Genomic DNA, 20748 nt, shown 5'->3' on the forward strand with positions numbered 1-20748 from the left:
CAAACTATTTTCGTTCCTTGCTCCGGTGACGGCCACGCCCGTGTTGATCCGACGCGTGTGACCTGTTTCACCAACTCTGTATATTGAGTGAGGGTAATTGTATAATTCCAAAGAGGTGATGAAAATTTAAAAAAAGGCATTTTAATTATATGATCAATTACTCAAATCTCTTCTGGCTTCAAATCTGCAGAATCTCGATGTTGCAGTTGCTTTTTGTAACACTAAAATAATAAAATAATAATAGTCGACTGGAAAATGAAAAAAACTATTGTCAGTGCGGTGGTAAATCGGTTTCGGGGTCAGTACACGGCAGTAGATCTGTTGAATCAGAATGATCGGTAAATGCTCAACGTACTATTGCAACGTGGCTGATCGGCGGTCGTCTTACTCTTTCTGTTTATCCGTTTATTCGCCGTCCTTCTCTGGCAACGGAGGTTCAACCATCAAGCAGGGTCATGGCCGGACATCGTCTACCATACTCGGGGCTGCACAGTATACACCCACACTACATCTGTTATTCGTCCCCCGCTGCACCCTCATAAAACTACATTTTATTATGCAGCAAGTATAAATTATCGTACTTTACGTCTTTCTTGAATCGGCTGGGTAGCTCGTGCTTGTACACGGACTTGCATTCAACTGAAGTGCATGCTGGTAGGTACATGTCTTTGCAATAGGAAATCTCCCTGCGTCCCAGCGATATAAACAATGGCTACTATAATAATATTCTCTTTATCGTCCAAGCAGTAGCACAAACTATTTCAGTTCTTTCCCTTTCAATAGATAAATAGCTAACCACAAGCCCATATGTCATTATGTATATACTCACATAAAATTATTGAAAAACTGAGTGGTTTCGTTAAAGCACAGAAAATAAATCTTCAAAAAACTTCCGAACCATATTTCTATGCGCAAGAAGTTCTATTTGAATTAAGTGACAAGAGAACACGTACTACCGCCATTAAGAGATTTTGCAACTAACAATATACTGGTCTCTCAGGCGACGTTTTATGAGAAAGACTAAGGGTGATGCAAGCCGGCTGTAACTTTTACTCAAGACATAGAAAATATTTCATTTTACTATTTTACGATTATAATTTATGAAACAAATTAGACAAGTACCATAGAACCTTGGAAATCTTTTATCTCACTTAAAAACATTACACTCTTAACAAAGAAAATTGACTTTTCAATATTTTCCGAAGACAATTCTTTTTTAACACTTCACTTTGTACAATACCTGATAAAGAAAGATATTCACACTCGATATTCTTGTATAACATCACAATTTTTGGCTGATTTGACTATTGCTTCAATTGGCATTATTATACATTATTGATGAGATAGTTATGACAGATAAACTTGAATTTCTTCTTCGCGATCAAGTCAGTTGTATCGGATCAGTCATCAGCCAACTACTTAACTTTTAACGCATATTGGTATACGATTCTTTGCGTAATAAATTAGTACATGATACGATATGCTTCATACATAAACTTTATTCCCGTTATCAAGTGTCATAAGATTTTTACAAAAGCTTAAAGTATACACTTGTATTATTTAAAATGATATTCCACAGGTTCATTGTGTTCAGCTTCTTTCTAAAAAATGATTTTTTGAATGGATGTATTGAAACTCCATTTAAAAAATCTTGAATTCTATATTTGTATAATTTAAAAACAATATTCCGCAGATTCATTGTGTTTGACTTCGTCAAATACGATTTTTTCAATCGATTTATTGAAACTCCATTTTAGTTTATATGAAATTTCTGCGTACCACTACTACTAAAATTTTCACGTTTCAGCATGTTTTCAGGATTATTTTATTGTTACGAAAAGGGCTGGAAGACGGGATATTCATTCCAAAATTTTGTTACAAATTTTATATTTTTTCAGTACACGTAGACACTTCCTATTTTAAGACATAAGAGCTGTAAACTGTTCACACAGAAATTTGAATTTTGCACATGAGCGCTAAACTCACGAATTCATTTCAAAACAAAACGGAGTTCTTATATTGCAATTGCAGAAAAAACTAAAATTTTGTTGAAAAGTTATAATAAATTAATTACTACACTCGATGTCACTTTTAGAGAATTTAGGATCAATTAATTTTTATATAAAAACTAATGTCTGTTCTGTCTTTTTTAAAACTTTATTACTTGCAGGACAAGTTTTGTTTTATTGATTAAAACCGTATCTGTTCCTATCCGATTACCGGATAATAATGTGTGCGTAGTTTTTCAAGTCAAAATTTATTAATTTAAAAAAGTCACTTTGACAGCGAAATTAATTTTGTTTCTGAATAAAACTTCTTTCTTACTATTTTTACCAGAATAACGACTTACCGCATGATTTTTAGTAAGTTATACTTGAATAAACAGTAAGAATAAATCTTCTACACCTCTAAGTCATGTCCACCAAACAATATTTTGAGAACGCAGATTCCCCTTGATATCAACCAATATTGAATTAAGGTACTTACGATTTCTCGATGGATGTTGAAGACTCCGGTTGCGGAGGACCTGTTGCAGAGCTGCGTACAGGTCCAGCATTAGTTGTTCTAACTGTTGTCCCTGAGCTTCGGCTTCGTCCTCGGACGGCAATGCAAATGGTATGGCCATGATTAGTATTGCAAAGAATCAATCAGCTTTGCAAAATTATAACTAATTCAAATCGAAAAAAGTTTATTTTGGCACTATACACAGGAATTATGACAGATGTTGGAGTATCAAAAAGTTGCCTAACACGACAGCTTGTGACAAATCAGTCCGCGTGTATTAAAGATTGATCTAAGTGTTATGAACTGACGCTTTCCTCTGTTGCAGCGCCTGACGTTATTATGACAGTCTACTCGCATGAGTCCGCAGGTGCACCAGGCACTGCGCTTCAAATGCCCCTAAAATTCACTCGCGACGTCTAAAGTGTCTATAAGGAGGATCTTCGAATGGATTAAATTCCATAGGATTAGCTGATCGCCAATACCTTGAATATCGTTGGTGTTCACAAAAAACGCGCGAATGATAACAAATAGTTGATGCAGTTCCTTTATCACTCTCGGTGCCGTAAAAGCTAAGATGCAGTTCACAAGTTCAGGACAAGTTCACAGCGACAGCGATCACTAAATTGCTCGACCGCGCACAGAAGTCTACAAAAGGGAGAAAAATCACTTTGAGAGTACAAGCGAGTTACTCGATTGCATCCCAGGGAATCACAGTTTTTCAAGACTATTAATCACACGTTCGCAACAGATAAGTAGCCCGAGATCTCGACTGAGCGTAGGACACGAGAAACACGTCTATTCTCCTCGAGGTCCGGTGTGGTAATGATCCTAGTTTCTACGTTTCAGGCTGACAGCCCTTGCCTTGCGCATTGTGACTCGATGGCAATGGGCAATCTCCCCACTACACCTACGAGGAACCAGCGTATCGTATGAGGTAGGAGTTATCTGCGTGCGCATCATGCCATGTGGATCGCGGGAGGGAGTAGAAGGACTGGAGGGACAATAACCACGTGAGCAATGGGAGGGGGTCTCTCCAGTAGTATACACAGAGGGGTCGAAAACACACGTGCTCTTCTCTACGCACGGCACGAAACGACCGTTGCACTACTATGCCGTGATCCGCCGTGATCGGTGAATTGCTGGTAAGTTGACGAGAAGCGAGCGTCCAGCGTGAATACAAGTAGGAGGGGAAAAAACGCTTCCGAGCACACACGTGCAGTCAAACCAGTCTCTTTCGTGTGCAACTGTGCTTGCTCGCTCTAGGCCTTCTCCAAGCTGTGTATGGCTGAACGTCTGTACAACAATCAGAACGACACCAGCGCGAGCGCGTTCACCGTCCACCACCACGGCATTTACGTCTAACTGCGTAGTTTGTACGTTCGTACCACGAATCTCTGCTTGAAGAAGGGTGGGGGCCATGACTCGTGGCCGATATTGGACAGACCTTCAGATAAGTGCATCAGATGGTCGAAGATTGATAACGATAGAGTTAGCCACAAAGTTAACGGTAATGCAGAGTTGTTAGTAAGCTTTGTTGATCTTACTTACGCTAAAATTTTCAAACATTTCCAATTTTCACCTGCAGTTTTTTTCACTTATAAAAAAGATATACATTGACCGAATTCATTTTGTCAGATAAGTTCTACACTTCATGTCGCAGAATTATTCTACGGCGAAATATGTGGGTTTGTAGATGAAATTAAGCGAGATGTATTTTTCCGATTTAAGAAAAAAAAATTTTGCACAAGTTACGATTATTTTTATTTTGACATCTATTAAAAAAAAAAAAAACAATTCTACTATAAAATTCTGTAGGTTGGTTTTTTTTTATCTAATTCAGATATCCTAATTTTCTCAAAATATTTTTTAAAAAGTGCCTCTTGCTCTTTTGTGGTATCTTGCATCGTTAACCAGCAAAATTGCAAAATTATAGTTTCAGACATAAAAATGTTCTCGGTCACAAAAACGGTTTAACCAACATAAAATTGATCAGATGCCTTTCTTATATTAGCAGCAATTTTTGGAATTATTTTAAAAAAGAAAAAGGGTTGGTTTTGCCCAAAAAATCTTCTTTTCAGTTTTTCTAAAATCCAGGCAAAAATACCGAACATTTTCGGCAAAACTCCACTTTCTTTAATTTTATGCAACATTTTCAAAAATTTCAGTAAATTTAAGGCAGACATCTGTATTATGTGGGCTAACTATTTTTGAAGCCAAGATAATTGTATATCCTGAAAATGAAATTCCGAAAAAAGAAATTCCGTAATTTTTGTTTTGTTTACATTTTGATTTTTACAGGTGGTTAATTAATTTCCAATTATTCAAACAAACAGAATTTGATTACATAATTAAAAAAAAATTTTTTTTTCCCCCTACAAATTATTAATATTGATCTAGTGGAATATTTATTAACATTGTTTAATTAATTTTCAATTATTTAAATAAATGGAATTGGTTAAAATAATAATTTTGTTTTTTTTAATTTTGTTTTTTAATTCAAAACAATTACTATATCTTAAGTGGAATTTTTATCAACATTGGTACATTAAAACAAAATAAAAATGATTAATATTGGTCTAGTGGAATGGATACCAATATTGTTTAATTAATAATTAATTACGTAAACAAATTCCATTTTTTAAAGTTTTTTTCTTAAAATGCGTCAATGCACCAAAAAAATATTAATAATTTCTAATGAAAAAAAGAAGAAAAAAAAAAATTTAAATAAATTCCATTTGATTAAATAATTTAAAATTAATTAACGAATGTCAACCAATATTTCGTGCGCGATTGTTGAATCTCGCGCTTCGCGCTCGGATATTTATTCTTTGCATTTGGATTGCTTGACTAAAACTTTATCAAAAACATGTCTTTTAGATCACAGCATTTATATGGGTCTTCATATTGTGAATTTTCTTCTTAATTAAGTACAGTGAAAGATTAAGTTTCTCAAAGCCCTGTAGACTTTAAGGTATACACATTCTCATCGTGACACTTGCACTGCGCGTCCGATTTTCTACAGACATTTGTAAACAGGCTTTGTTAAATCTTTTTACATTCTCTTAAGAAAAGGTATTAGATTTTTGTAAAATTTGAGTCCCCGAGTGTTTGTCAAATGTCCACGTTTTGAGACACTATTATTCAGAAAAACAGGTTCTTACGAATGTTTCTGTTTATCTGTCTGTGCGCACGATAACTTTTGAAAAAATTAATGGTTCGTTAGAAGGTTAAACTATGCATGATAGGAAAAAAATGATAAGACAAATATTGTGCACCCAAAAACAATCTACAAACTTGTTATTAATCACTTTTTTATAGGACACGTAGTTTTTATTTTCGAATTTTGATTATAAAAAATGTATCTATGTCTTCGAATTCAGTTTCCACAAATTCCAAATCATGTGTGAAATTTGTACAAAGCGTGAGAAAAACTCTAAATGGGAAAAAAATTAAAAACTGAAAAAACATAAAATGAAAAAGGCTTTTTTGAAATTTTAAATCATATAAGGGATCGTCCATATATTACGTAACACTTTTTTCTTTTGTTTATATCGTTGTGTCTTTCTCAACTTCACATCAATTTCATGCTCGTCTTTATTCAAACAAAAGAAAAACGCGTTACGTAATTTATGGACGATCCCTAACGCGTACACGAAAGTCGGAACTCAACTTGGAAAAAACTAAGAAGATAAAACCCCCCTTCTCTTACGACCTGTTTGGGAACCGAAGAAATATGCGTGACTTTTGTGGCGATTGGTAAAAAACTGTGGATTTGCATAAGCATTTTTAACTTAGGCTAATTGATTTTATATATAATAGACTATTATATGCGCACGCTCACTTGTGAACTCATTTTTGTCATTTACGCAATTTTTCTTATGACAATTTATTTTTTTAAATTGTTTGAGCACTGATATTTTTGTTCAAATTAGATTCTGAAAGAATGAATTCAGTGTATCAATGCAACGTAAAATTCACGTGTACTATTATTACGGAGCGTTCACATAATGCGTAACGTTATTTTGGACCCTTTTACCTTCCCACACCCTAACTGCAGTTACGTCATTCTTTTATATTAGTTTAAAAAACTTAATAGACTTTTTGTAAATAAAAATAATTTTTTTAAGATTAAGGTCTGTATAGAAATAAATGATACAATATTTTGACGTAACGCAACAATGATTTTTTTATCTTTTTTTAGTCACACAAATTTTCAAATTAATTACAAGGAAAGAAGTATTACCAGTTTTTTAGAATTATATCAATATAAATTTCATAATTTTCATGGGACAATTAGGTAAGATTTTTAAATATTTCAGATGTGTCGAAAAAAGAATGAAGAAGAATTAAAAAATAAACATTTCATTTTACAGGATGTTACAATTTATTGGGGAAATTCGAGCCTTTTCAAAAGACATTTAGGACGTATAGAATCTTCGGAAATTGTCTACGAATTTAAAGAAAATTATAAAAGATTTTTTAACATTTCAGATTCGTCAAAAAAAATCCAGATTTAAACAAGAAATTATTTTACGGGATTTTACAAAATAATAGGAAAAATGCGAGTTCTTTTAAAATATAGTTATGAATTCTAGAAGTTTTGCAGAATTGAAATACATTTTGTGTATGTTCGGAAATGCTTGAAATTTATAAAATATGTTTAATCTGTACAATACATCTTAAATTCTTGAAAATATTTTTATTATTAAGAACCTTCCATTGTTCTAATTCTTAAAAAATAAGTTTTTCTCATAATTTGATTTAACTTATCTCTTTGAAAATCTAAAAAAAGATTACGCAGACGTGAAAAAAGAAAACATTTTCTTCTTAACAATTCAAGATATGGTAGCAAAATGTTAAGAAAAAAATTATTTCAAAACATAAAATAATTAATAATTAATTGAAAAAAGATAAAATTAAATCTTTATCTAGTTTAAAGTCGTAAAAAAATTAGTCAGCTAACAATTAATTGATCATTTCATAAATAATATCGTAAAAAGCATTAAACAATCATTTTTATTAAAACAGAAGTAATTTGTACAGCGACGGCTGAATCTCCCGCTTCGCGCTCGGATATTTATTCTTTGAATTTGGAATGCTTGAAAAAAACTTTATCAAAAAGATCTCTTTTAGATGGCAGTATTTATATGCGTCTTCATATTCTGAATTGTCTACTTAATTAAGTATAGTCAAACATTAAGTTTCTCAAAGCTCTGTAGGCTTTGAGGTACACATTCTCATCGTGACACTCGCGCTGCGCGTTCGATTTCCGACAGAAATTTGTAAACAGGTTTTGTTGGATTTTTTTTCTCGTAACATTAGTCGTTTTTCCACACATTTTTTTGATTTTACTTTTTTCAACGTTATTTTTTACGAATAAAACAAAAAGTACGCGTCCTATCAAGAAGTGATTCTTAACGAAATTGTAGATCTTTTTTGGGATAACCATTTCTGTTACTTCATCTTTTTTTGTATCCTACATAGTTTGTCCACAAAATGGAATTTTTTATTTTCCATTATTTTTTGTGCAATCAAAATTTGAATTTTCGATTTTTTAAGAAAATCGAAAAATTAGTTATGATAATCTTGTAGGGATTTCAAAAAGAAATGTTTTTCTTCTCTTGACATTTCTTCACATCGTGCGTTTTTCTGCTTCAAATTTTGATTTTCTGTTGATTAAAAAAATTTTGAAAACGCTATAACTCTGAGAATTTTCTTTTTATCGAAAAAAGTCATTAGGATAAATTGTTTGTTCTTTTCAATACTATAAATACCCGTACATAGAATTTTCAAATTCAGAAAAAAGTGGTCTTAAAAATTTTCAAAATGCGCTCACTTTTTGAATTTTTATCAAAAATGACTGGATAACGAACTCGTCCTTTCTTTTAGGGCCTAGAAAAAGTGTGCCAAAGATGGATTTGATTCGTTCATTTTTTCGAGAGTTATCGTGTTTACGGGCGGACGGCCGGACGGACAGACAGACAGACGCCATCGTGAAGACCTGATTTTCGGATTCAGGGGGTCTCGAAACATTTCTGTATATTATAATCATATGAAAAATTATCTAATTGTATTGTATATTTAATCTATCCCTTTTACGGGTTTTAGGGCCTCTGCTCCCTATACATAAAATGTACTATCCTTAATCTAAGTTATCAGCTACTTAACTTCTAATGTTTCGCCTTACTTAAAAATAAAATAATAATAGTAACAAAAATAATACTAATAATTCTAGTAATGAGCGACCTTCCAGGACTTTCGTAAATAATTCAATTATGTTACTTAAGTTTAAGGAACTAAGTTTTAATCGTTATTCACTTTAATAATCAGAAAACGTTAAGCAGCTGATAATTAATTGACCATTTTACAAACAAAAAAGCTATTAAAATAAGGTAAGTGTCCCAGTCATCGGAAGCTTAAGGCGAATTTCAGATTTCAAATGCTTAAAAAACTATATTAAACATATTTAAAGCGTAAGAAATGAGTTTTATCGAATAAAAAGTACCTTTAGACAGGTAAATTACTTATTACTTGTAACATATCCTATTAGAAAGAATATTATAAGGAGTTCGAAGTTTTGAATATGAAAATGCATGGGTTATCGGCAAGTCAGAAATCTGGCTGCTTCAGTTATCGGCACTTCGATGTGTGAGTAATCGGCAATAGCGTTTAGGAAAAAATATTTTTGTTGCCCGTGCAGAAATTGCCCAACTTATTTCCGAGTTTCGATCTGGGCCCGATCGGATTTTCCACATGCGGTCCCAAGGGGGCAGATGATGTGGCTCGTATCAGTGCCACGTCGGGTCGGGTCAGGTTAGACAAGATTATGTCAAGTTTTCTATTATGGTCGCGATATTATTTTTCTTTCATAGAACTTAAAATGATAAAAGCAAATAGTAGATTGCGAGTTCGGAATCACAGAATTGTTGGTGAGATTTCTTATATCCGCAATGAAGACAAAGGTAAGCTTTACTTCGCTAGAATCAACATCACAATTCATTTTTAGCTTTTGAAGATTTCCAGCAATGTATTCGAGAAAGCGTCGTCGTTTTGACTGCATTTATTATTTATGCGAATAAAAAAATGTTTTCCAGCTTATTAGATTTTTATATTTTGTTGCTGATATTGTGAAAATAGAGATTACCTTATACCAAATGTATAAATTTCCAGATTAGTGGCATTATAGATGAAATGCTCTTTATATTTTCTCGAATATAACCTCACTTTTTACATCTCACTCCACGTGCCCCATGTGCATTAGTCCAACAAAAATCATTCCAAATAAATATTAAGAAGATTCAAAAATATTTATAATTATAATTTATTTGCGTTTGTGTGTGTAATAGCTCTAAATTTAAGCATTGTTAGTCAAAGCATAATAGTTTTCTTCAAATACAAACTCTTGTTGATAAATTCAAGTAATACAAACAGATAATGTAATCTAGAATATTGCAAATGAGATATAATGTATAATGATATATAATGTAGAATATTGAAAAATTAAAGCGTTGTAAAATGCAAAGTTGAAAAAATATTAATATAAAAACTCTTGAAATTTTACTAATTATTGAAATGAAAAATTATAGGGGCCATATATGATCCAGATCGGGTCCCCATTTTGGATGCCCAGATCTGGGCCCGGTCGAGTAGGACATTTCATTTATGGTCTGGCGCTAGGCCGATTACCCTATCGGGCACACATTTTTCCCGATCGGGGCACGACCGGCACCACACTAAAATTTATGCACCGGGAACGAAGAACACTACAGCTTAGTAAATGTAAAATACTGCCTATCTGCCGACAACCTATGCATTGACGAAGACTGGCACATTTACCTTATAATTCTGTTATAAAACATTCAAATAACTTTAACTTTATAGTTTTTTTTTTTCAATTTGAAGTTTAATTTTTGAAAATTTTATTCAATCTTAAACTTTTAAACCAATTCCATAAAAGGTCAGGTTTAGCAGAATCAATTGATAATTAATTAATCAGTTCAGAAAATAAAAAGCATAAAAAATTAATTTCATCGAAACCTTCAAATAATGTTTACATTATGTGTATATTCTCCTTTAAATTTTAAAACAGCATTTCTATAGTCTAATTCATTAACAACTTTCATAACTAATTAAATATATAAATAAAAAAATATAAATAATTATAAGGCTTATATCTAATATAAATGAATTCAGTATGCATGTAATCAAATATCGTAAAAAAGTTAATCAGCTAATAATAAGTAATTCATCTGTTCATAAAATACAAAGCGTCAAAGAATTATTTTTATAATGAATTATTTAAATAATTTGTACTTAGTATGTATTTAGTCTCTCCCTTTTACGGGTCTGAGGGCCACCGCTCCCTGTACATATATTTACAATTCCATCCTTAGTCTAACTTAACTACTACTTATATTCTACTCTTTCGCATTACGCAGGATAAACAATAGTAACAGTAGTGATATTAATTCCTAAAATGAGCGAGCTTCCAGGGCTTCCGTTTCCTCTTACCATAAAAAAATGCATTTTCCACGGTATTGAAAACAATTTTCGTTTTTTACTGTCCCTTTTCAGGATCACCCGTTTGTCTCTGCCCTACTCCCTTGCTTTCCCTTACTTCATCCAATTTCTTCATCCACATCACTCCCTGTCCACTAGCATCCAAGATCCATCTTACACACTCATCCACACTCAACTGTCCCTCTTCCTCTCCTGTACATCTCTCTAATACATGTGCCCATGACTCCATTTCGTATCCACATACTCTGCATAAATTCTCCTCTTCATTCATCCAATAATATAAAATATATATTCGTATCATTTAGTAATCACAATTCCGATACTCATTTCACAACATAACAAAAATTCACATAAATAATCAAATTGAAGAATATGTATTTTAAACATTAATAAAATGTTGTTACATAAATTATAGCGGGTATTTGATTATATAACATTCAAGTGAATAATCAATTTGTTAACTTAAATTTTAAATTTCTAATCAAGTCTCTACGTAATTTAACATTATGAAAATAATTAATGAACTAACAATAAATTAATCTATTCATAAAATAAACATAATTAAACTATAATTTTCGTTCAAAAATTGAAATAATTTCCCCTCTCCCTTTTTTCATTTTCACTTTCATTTATGACAATTTGATTACTTGACAATTTTTGATACTTATCCGAGAAAAAAAATTAAAACATGTTCAGAAAAATTGAATGCTAATAATCATTTTACAACATCCGAATCATTTGAAAAATTATTTAATTGAAATTGTGGTACCCATGTTTTTTTATTTGCAAAAAAAAAATTTTGTCGTTGCTCTAGACATTTTTATGTCTTATGGAATTTTTAACATGCAAAATGTTTCCAATTTTTACTTCTTCGATTTTGATCAGGAAATTATAAGTCAATTTATTTGAACTTTTATATGCTTGATCTCTTCTCAGTGACTATTGTGTTTATCGCATTTTTATATCTCAGAAATGTTTTACAAAAGTTTGAGGCATTTTAAAAATTGCATAAAATTACCATATTTGGAGGCTCATTGTAAGTCGCGGATATACTTGTGTAACTTGATATTTTGAAGAAACATTTTTGAAACTATTGAGAACAGATTTCTAGAAAAAAAAATGAATAAACTTTTTATTTAATTCAAGAAAGAGTAAGAAAAACTTATGAAAAATGACACAATTAAGTTGAACACCGGCTGAAGGGACTGCATGTGGACGGCTGCAAAAAAAGTTGACCCTCGGTCAGGCCTCTCATTGTGCATCGTATTTGCAGGATCCCAAAATACGGTCACTGACAATGCGTAGAAAGGCAGAGCAATAATAAGTTCATAAATCTATAACTGCTATCCGGGTCGAACATGTAGCTTGTTTTAGGACTTCTGTACTTTAAATACGGAAACTTTGAAACCGCAGAGCAACGACTAAAAATATTTTTCTTTTGCAATTGAAGAAACATGGGTTAATTTATTTGCCTAAGAGAACGATTTAGTCAGCGTGCCCTTTCAAATTTCTCAAATGTATTTTTTTGGGCCACAATAGCTCAGGAAAGTGAGGTTCTACTTTAATGAATGTAGGTTACTTAATTTAAAACAATTTGCATTCAAACTTTATTTACTTTGATATTGTGAACAAAGTTCATCAGCTGATAATGAATTGAATATTTCATAACATAAAAAGCCTCAAAGAATTCTATTATTTGAAACAATCCAATTATTTTTATTTTATATATTTTTAACACGCATGTACATATAATTCTGAAGATTCAATTCAGATATTTATTTCACAACATAATAAACAGTTCAAAAAAGTATATAGTTTTAATAGGCATAGATTAAATATAAATAAGCTTCTATCATACCACTTAAATCCCCTTATAATCTTCATGTAATTCAATAACGTAAACGAATTAATCTGCCAGTAATTAATTAATCCGTTAATAATTCCAGAAAGAATTCCAGAAAGAAAAAAATATATGTTCATATCATTGCGAAATCCGAATTCAGATATTAAGTTCACAACATAACAAAAATACACACAAATACTGTGACTCAAATACATGTATCTTAAACATTAACAAACTTTTGTTATACAAACTATAGAAAATTTTCAATTACACAATCTTCTAGTAATTTATCGATTTATGTACTTAATGAAAAAAATTAAAATGTAATCTTCCTGTAAATTAATATTGTGAAAAAATGTATCAAACAATTATTTTCATTGAAACAATTGAAAACTATTTCGATTTCATAATAATCTTTTGCAATTATTACAGGAAATTTAATTTAAAATATAACTAATTAATAAATAATCAATCACTTCATAACATAAAAATCATTAAACAATTATTTTAACTGAAATATTTGGATAATTTTTACTTTATATTTTTAATTTTTACATTCTCATTCTAATGAGCAGGTATAGGTTTGATATAAAATTTCACTTTGTCAGTTTTCATCAAATCTCCACGTTTTGAGACCTCTCAGTCATAAAAAACTATTTTTACGAAAGTGTATGTTAGTCTGTCCATCTGTATTCTGTAGAAACGATAACTTTCAAAAAATTGATCATGTTGGATTCTGCTTTGGCACACTTTGTTAACGCCTAAAAAGAAAGAGCGAGTTCGTAAACCAGCTATTTTGGATGAAAATTCAAAAAGTAAGCGCATTTTCAAAATGTTTCATACTTTATTTTTTCAAGATTTAAAAATTCTATGCAAGGTTATTCATAGTGTTCAGAAACTCAATTTATCCTTATGACTTTTTTCTATAAAAAAAAATTCTTAGTGTTGGAGCATTTTCAAAATCCAAAAAATGAAGCTAAAATGAACATTTTAGGACAAACAACGCATGATATGAAAAAAGTCAAGGAAAGAAAAAAGCTTATTTTTAAAAGCTCTACAAGAATATCGTAACTTTTTGAATTTGGTCGAAAAGTCAAATTTCAAAATTTGATCATACCAAAAATAATGAAAAACCCTGGAAAGATCTACAAATTTTTTATGAATCACTTTTCCATAGGACGCATCGTTTTTGTTTTTATTCGTAAAAACAACAGTAAAAATAAAGAAAATAAAAATGTTGTGTACTAACGACATAAGCTACGAAAAAAATGAGACCAAACTTGTTTATCCAAAAAAGAGCTGTTGGAAAGCGATGTTTTTTGTCTGAGTGTTGTAACATTTAATAATGAAAACAAGGAGTGAGATGTTAAAAATGACACACTTCAGGCATTTTATTTCATTTAATTTAGGGTGCGCAGTTTTTGTTTTATGTGTAAAAAAACAATAAAAATACAAAAGTTAATTTTTTGACAAACGACACAAGCTATGAAAAGCACAAATAGACAAAAGTTACGGTTTCAAAAAATACCAGAAACTCATTGAAATTTGTCATGAATAATTTTTAATAGGGCACGTAGTTTTTACTTTGGGAGCATTCACATATAAAATCACGCTTAATTTCAAGCTTTTTTACCCCCAGTACCCCTTATCACGCTCGGGTCACGAATTAACGAGACCCCCACCCACAATATTACGTCACGTTCTTTCGACCCCCCCCTCTTTCACATTTTTTATATAATTATAAAATACTTTTCGGAATCTTCTCAAATATGGGAATCAAAGGTTACATGAACATAATCAAAAATATAAACCTGATTATTAACACTTTTTTATTCTTCTGAAAGAATATGTCAAACAGATAGGATATATATGGACTTAATACTTTTCAGGTTGTCAATTAAAAACAAGAAAACCCTTCGTGACATTACGTGCAGAATCGTCCTTCCCGCCCCTATGTCACGATTTGTTGCGCTTGAAAAGACCCCCTCCCTGCCCCTCGGTGCGTGACATCATAAGTGAACGCTCCCTTTAGTCGTAAAAAATAAGATTCTAAATAAAAAAATTTAATTTTTTTGAGAAAACGACACAAGGTACGAAACAAAATTCACAGAAAAAATGTTTTCGCCTAAAAGGATCTATAAATTTATTATTAATCATTTTTAGATATGACGAGTAGATTTTATTTCAATCGTAAAAAAGAACATTAAAAATAAAAACATTTAATTTTTTGAAAAAGGAAAGAAAAGACGAAAGAGGTCATAGGATCCTATATAGGTTCCTGCATTAGAACCTACGCAGATGCGCAGTAATTTTTTTTTAAATCGTGAAAAACAACATTAAGAATAAAAAAATTATGAAAACAAGGAAATGAGAATTAGTATCATTCAATTTTCATGCTTATTATGAATGTACTTATATAAATTTATTGAAATGATACATGTTCCAGCACAGCTTAGAATATAATTTGAAGCAAAATAAGAAACAAATATTAAAATGATCATGATAAATAAAGTTTGTGCTTTATTTTGCAATATCTGAATAAGCAATCCTAGAGAGAGTTACATAAAAAATGTATTATATTTGATATAAAAGTGTTTTGTATAATGTAGAAAAGTTGACAGCTTGGACAAAATCGTGTGCGAAGCACGAGGTACGTGATGAGAATATGTTCGTTAAAGCGGAAAGAGCTTTAACAAAAGAGAGTTTACAATCGCAAAATTACAGTTGTCGATCCGTTAACCTTTAATTTCAAAAGGTCTATGCACGAATGCGGTAGAAATGCAAAGACCGAGCGCGAAGTGCCCGAGCCGTGAGTCGCGCGCCGTAGGCGCGCTCAAAATCTTTAGCTAAGCTCTTTTAACACTAGATAATTCACAATCGCAAAATTACAGTAGTGGCTGTTTTGAGCCTTAATTTTAAGTTTAAAACCTTTTTCTTCTCTTGCCATTTTTTCATATCGTCCGTTAATTGGCTTAAAAGGTTCATTTTCGTGTTTTTTTGGAATTTTGTAAATGCTATAACTCTATTAATGTTTTATTTGATGAAAAAAGTCATTATATAAATTGTTCGACTTTTTACATACTATGAATAGCCGTACAGAGAATTCTTAAATTGGAAAAAATGGTCTCAAATGTATTCAAAAGGCGCTCACTTTTTAAGTTTTTATCCACACTAAAAGAGTGTACTAGAGGCCAATCTAATAGAATTATTTTTTCAACAGTTATCGTGCTAACAGACAGATAGGCATAAACACATAGAGACGGACAGACACATTTGTAAAAACCTATTTTTCGGATTTAGAGATCTCGAAACGTGGACGTTTGACAAAAACTGAGAGCGGGGCGGGTTGTCAAATTGTACACACATCTATTACCTTGTCTGATGGGAATGTAAAAAAAAACCATTAATAAAAACTTGTTTGCTCTAACCTTTGGTGAATAAATTTTATCTATTTATTTTGGCTTAGCTTGTGTCGTGCGTCGAAAAATTAATTTTTGTATTTTCAATGTTTTTCTTGTAATAAAATAAAAACTACGTATCCGATAAAAAAGTGATTAATAACAAATTTGTAGATATTTTTTGGGTGCAAAATGTTTGTCTTATCATTTTTTCTCCTATCTTGCATAATTTGACCGCAAAATGAAATTTTTTATTTTTAATTAGTTTTTGTGTGGTCAAAATTGGAATTTTTCGAAAAAATATAAAAAGTTGATATGAGATTCTCATAGGGCTATCGAAAAGTAACATTTTTCTTTTCAAGTACTATGAATAACTGTACACAGAATTTTTGAATCATGAAAAAATGTGTACTCAAAAATGTTTAAAATGGGCGCACATTTAGTATTTTTATCCAAAATGTCATTATATAAACTATTCCACTTTTTGAATACTATGAATAACCGAACAGAGAATTTTTGAATGTTGAAAAAAGGTTCTCAAAAATGTTCAAAATGTGCCACTTAACAAGTGTACTAAAGGACAATCTATTAGATTAATTTTTTCAAAATTTATCGTGTTCACAGACAGACATACAGACAGACATACAGACAGACACATTCGTGAAAACCTGTTTTCGGATTCGCGGGGTCTCAAAACGTGGACATTTGACAAAAACTGGGGTGGGTGGTCAAAGTTTACATAAATCTAATAACTTTTCTGTTGAGAATGTAAAAATTATTGGCATGTATAATATAATATTATTAAGTTTTATAATTTGCAAATATAAAAATCATGAAAATATTATTATAACTCAAACGTGAAAAATGTTTGTTAATGATTCAATCATGTGAAATTCAGAATTAATATAGCTCCGATATTAAATAGTAAGTAACTTTTGATTAGATAACGTTAAAATAAATATTCGATATTATTTAATTTTAATATGAAAATAAGAAGTTACTTTTACCATTAAACCATTACCATAATTAAACATTGAGATAATAAATTTTTTCAATTCTAATTTAGTTTATGATAGCTTAACTTTTAATAACATTTTTAATTATAATTTATATCATAATATGATTAAACTTAATGATTTCGCTATATATGTAATAATTCAATAATCTTTCATATTATTAAAAAAAAAAACAGATTTTAATATAAACTTAAAATAATTATTCCTGTAACATTGAATAAACGGATTAAAAATTTATTCAAATTATATTTAATTTTAGATTTGTAAATAATTTTGAAATATCAAATATAAATATAATATTATTATAAAAAATTATTAGCATACATAAAATAATATTATTAAACTTTATAATTTGCAAATATAAAAATCATTAAAATATTATTATAAATAAAACGTGAAAAAATTTTTTTTTTTATGAATCAATTATATAAAATTTAGAATTAATATAGCCCTAATATTAAATAGTTACTAAATTTTTATTAGAAAATACTAAAATAAAACTTCTAAATTATTTAATTTTAATATAAAAATCATAAGACAATATGTTAATTTAATTATATTTATACCATTAAAAAAAAGATATTTAAAGATAAACTTTAAATAATTATCCCTGAAACATTGAATATATCAATTAAAAATTCATTAAAATTTTATTTTATTTTAAATTTGCAAATATTTTTCAAACATAAAATAGGATAATATTATTGTAAAAAATCATTATCATGTATACCATAACATTATTAAGCTTTCTAATTTGCAAATATAAAAATCATTAAAATATGTGATTGAATCAAAATTATTGAAAGTTTAAAGAAACGCATTTTACATGTATTAACAAAATCAATCACAACTTACCTCAGTGAAATATAAAATCAATTTACGTATATTAATATATTAAGAATGGAGAAGTAACTTAGACTGAGCATCCTGTATATAAAAACTCTTAAGTGTTTCAACATTTTGGTGAATAGCATCTTCAGTATTTCATGTAACAATTACAAACTAACGGCTGTTATTGTAAGTTAAAGTACACACACACAAATCGAAATAATTATCGGCGATCGATAAAAGTAGACATCTAGTTATTTAGTTAAATTAATTTTATACGTTCAAAAATAGGTCGCCATAAACCACTTGAATAAACAAGCAGATGCCTTAAAACAAACTACTACTTTTAGCGTAACCCAGGAACAACCACGTGGACATAGCAGTTTTCTGTTCCATTCGGAGTGCTTATTTAACGTGAGTCCCTAGCCTCTCACGATACCTTCGGCTTCAATGCACTTATTAATCTGTAATTCAAATGAATTTACACAATGGAGAAGTGTATCTTCTTGAATATCAGCACACGCACTTGTAATTCGATCAATCATATTCTCACGTGTTGTTGGTTTTTCTTTGTACACTTTGTCTTTCAGATAGCCCCACAAAAAGAAATCTGGTGAAGTAAGATCTGGCGATCTTGCAGGCCAATTTATCGGACCGCCTCTACCAATCCAGCGACCATTGAAATCACGATCAAGAACTTCTCGTGCTACCGCTGAATAGTGTGCCGGACAATTATCATGTTGAAACCTCATGTTCTGCCGTATTTCTAAGCTCAAGTCTTCAAGCAATATTGGCAGTTCATTTTCCAAAATGTCTTGATATTTTGGACCATTTAAGCTGCCTTCGATAATCTAGGAACCGATCAGTTTGTTGCCAATTATTCCACACCATACTCTCTAAATCTGAATCAGTGAAATTTCACTGATTCAAATAGCTAGAAATGGGTAACTGATAATCAATCAAAGATTACTTATTGATTCAGTGAAATAACTACTTTTGAGAGTTCGCAGCACTGCACCATGTCAATTTAGCAATCATAATAAAATAATATCTTAGTACCTTCAATAAAAGAATTTTAGTAAAAACTTAGAATATATTTACCCCCCAGTTAATTCAGCATACTTGCAGCCCGAAAATTAAAAATTTTATTTCATTAAGGAATTCTTCTTGCTACTTAAGTAAAAGAGTAACAACAACGCTTAACTTAAAAATGTAGAGGTTATGCTTCACATGATTTACTCTGGTGTTACTGAACTGATTAGTGAATAAGTCCGAAATCACTGATTAATCAGTGAAATGTCTGACTACTATTTTAATCAGTCAAGTTTTCACTGATTCATATTCAGAAAGTACGTTGACAGTCCATGGACGCTGGTGTTCGACTTCACGAAACCACTGCGGATTTTCAATTCTCCAGTAGTGCATGTTGTGTCGATTAACTATTCCATGGTTCGTAAAAGACGTCTCGTCAGAGAATAATATATGTAAAGAGACATGGTACGGATGAAATTTATTGCATTTCAAAATTTTCCAAACACTGCTCTGAGACATTCCGGAATCACGAGCAATTTCTCGTGTACCAATGTGAGGATTATTGGCCACTGCAGCTAATACAGCAATTTCATTATTTTCTCCAGTGACGGTTGTTGTACGGGTCTTCTTCTTAGGTTAAACACTTCCATCGGTAGTAAATTTTGCAATAGTACGATAAAATGAAGCACGTGACACAATTCTATTTTGAAAACGCTCAGCGTAGAGATTGACAGCATTATCAAGATTTCTTCCAACTTCTCCATACACCAAAACCATTTCAATTTTTTCTCGAACGGTTAGATACTCCATTGTAAAGTAGTATTCGGAATAATCTTTGATCTAACGAAAATGAGTTTTGTCTTAAATGTATTTTTTATAATTTACTGTATTTAAGGAAAGAAAAAAGTAAACACTTTCGTAATGTTTCGATAGTCTCCGCTGACCTTAATCTACAATAATGCCAGAGCTATAATTTAGGAATATTCCGGAAACACTGTTAATGTAAACGTATTATTTAATAATTACTTCTCAAGAGCGGAAATACGTTTTGGCATGTTTTTCAAAATAATAATTACCAAAGAGTTCCGAAGCTATATTGCCGTTATTTTTAACGGCTTCAAAAAGCAGGAGGTTCTACCTATGTTCGTCGGGATGTATTTTTTTTATGTATGAGTTTTTATTGCACACGTTCAACGATTCCGTAGCAACTTGAAAAATTCTTTTTTTCCATGGTCAGTCATGTCACAATGAAAATAGTGTATTTTTTATTTTAAATGTATTGCAGAATCGTAAGCGTGTATTCTCAGTAACAGTCAAATGAAGAAAAATTTAATTTCGTCAATTACAGCGCCATCTATCGCGCAACGAGAAAAATGTTTCAGAAAAATCATACGAATTTTTGTCCAAAGAATCCGAATATACAATAAAAAATAGGGGTTCCCATTTAAGATTTCGAACTTGCCCCCATTCTCACCCTCAGAGGGCGGTGTGGGGGACCGATTTTAATATCAGTGTTTGTACTCCCAGAGTGATTAAATTTGGATTTATAAAATTTTTTCATAAAGTGCCTATTTTTTGAGATATTTGAAAGTTTCAAGTTAAAAAA

General features: G+C 30.9%; 1 protein-coding gene and 1 long non-coding RNA gene across 2 annotated transcripts in view; one reads left to right on the forward strand and one right to left on the reverse strand.

The window, feature by feature from the left end:
* Positions 1-3418, reverse strand: part of LOC117171327 — a 34746-nt gene extending 31328 nt beyond the window's left edge. The window contains exon 1 of the mRNA XM_033358539.1: positions 2488-3418. Coding sequence (XP_033214430.1) covers positions 2488-2626 — 139 coding nt within the window. The 5' untranslated portion in view covers positions 2627-3418. The remainder of the gene's footprint in view (positions 1-2487) is intronic.
* A 153-nt stretch (positions 3419-3571) lies between these two features.
* The window catches only part of LOC117171328, a 40145-nt gene continuing 22968 nt past the window's right edge, over positions 3572-20748 (forward strand). Inside the window, exon 1 of the long non-coding RNA XR_004466863.1 lies at positions 3572-4012. This is a non-coding gene — a long non-coding RNA (uncharacterized LOC117171328). The remainder of the gene's footprint in view (positions 4013-20748) is intronic.

This window comes from Belonocnema kinseyi, chromosome 4, assembly GCF_010883055.1.
Source record: "Belonocnema kinseyi isolate 2016_QV_RU_SX_M_011 chromosome 4, B_treatae_v1, whole genome shotgun sequence".
In the NCBI taxonomy this organism is placed as follows: Eukaryota; Metazoa; Arthropoda; class Insecta; order Hymenoptera; family Cynipidae; genus Belonocnema; species Belonocnema kinseyi.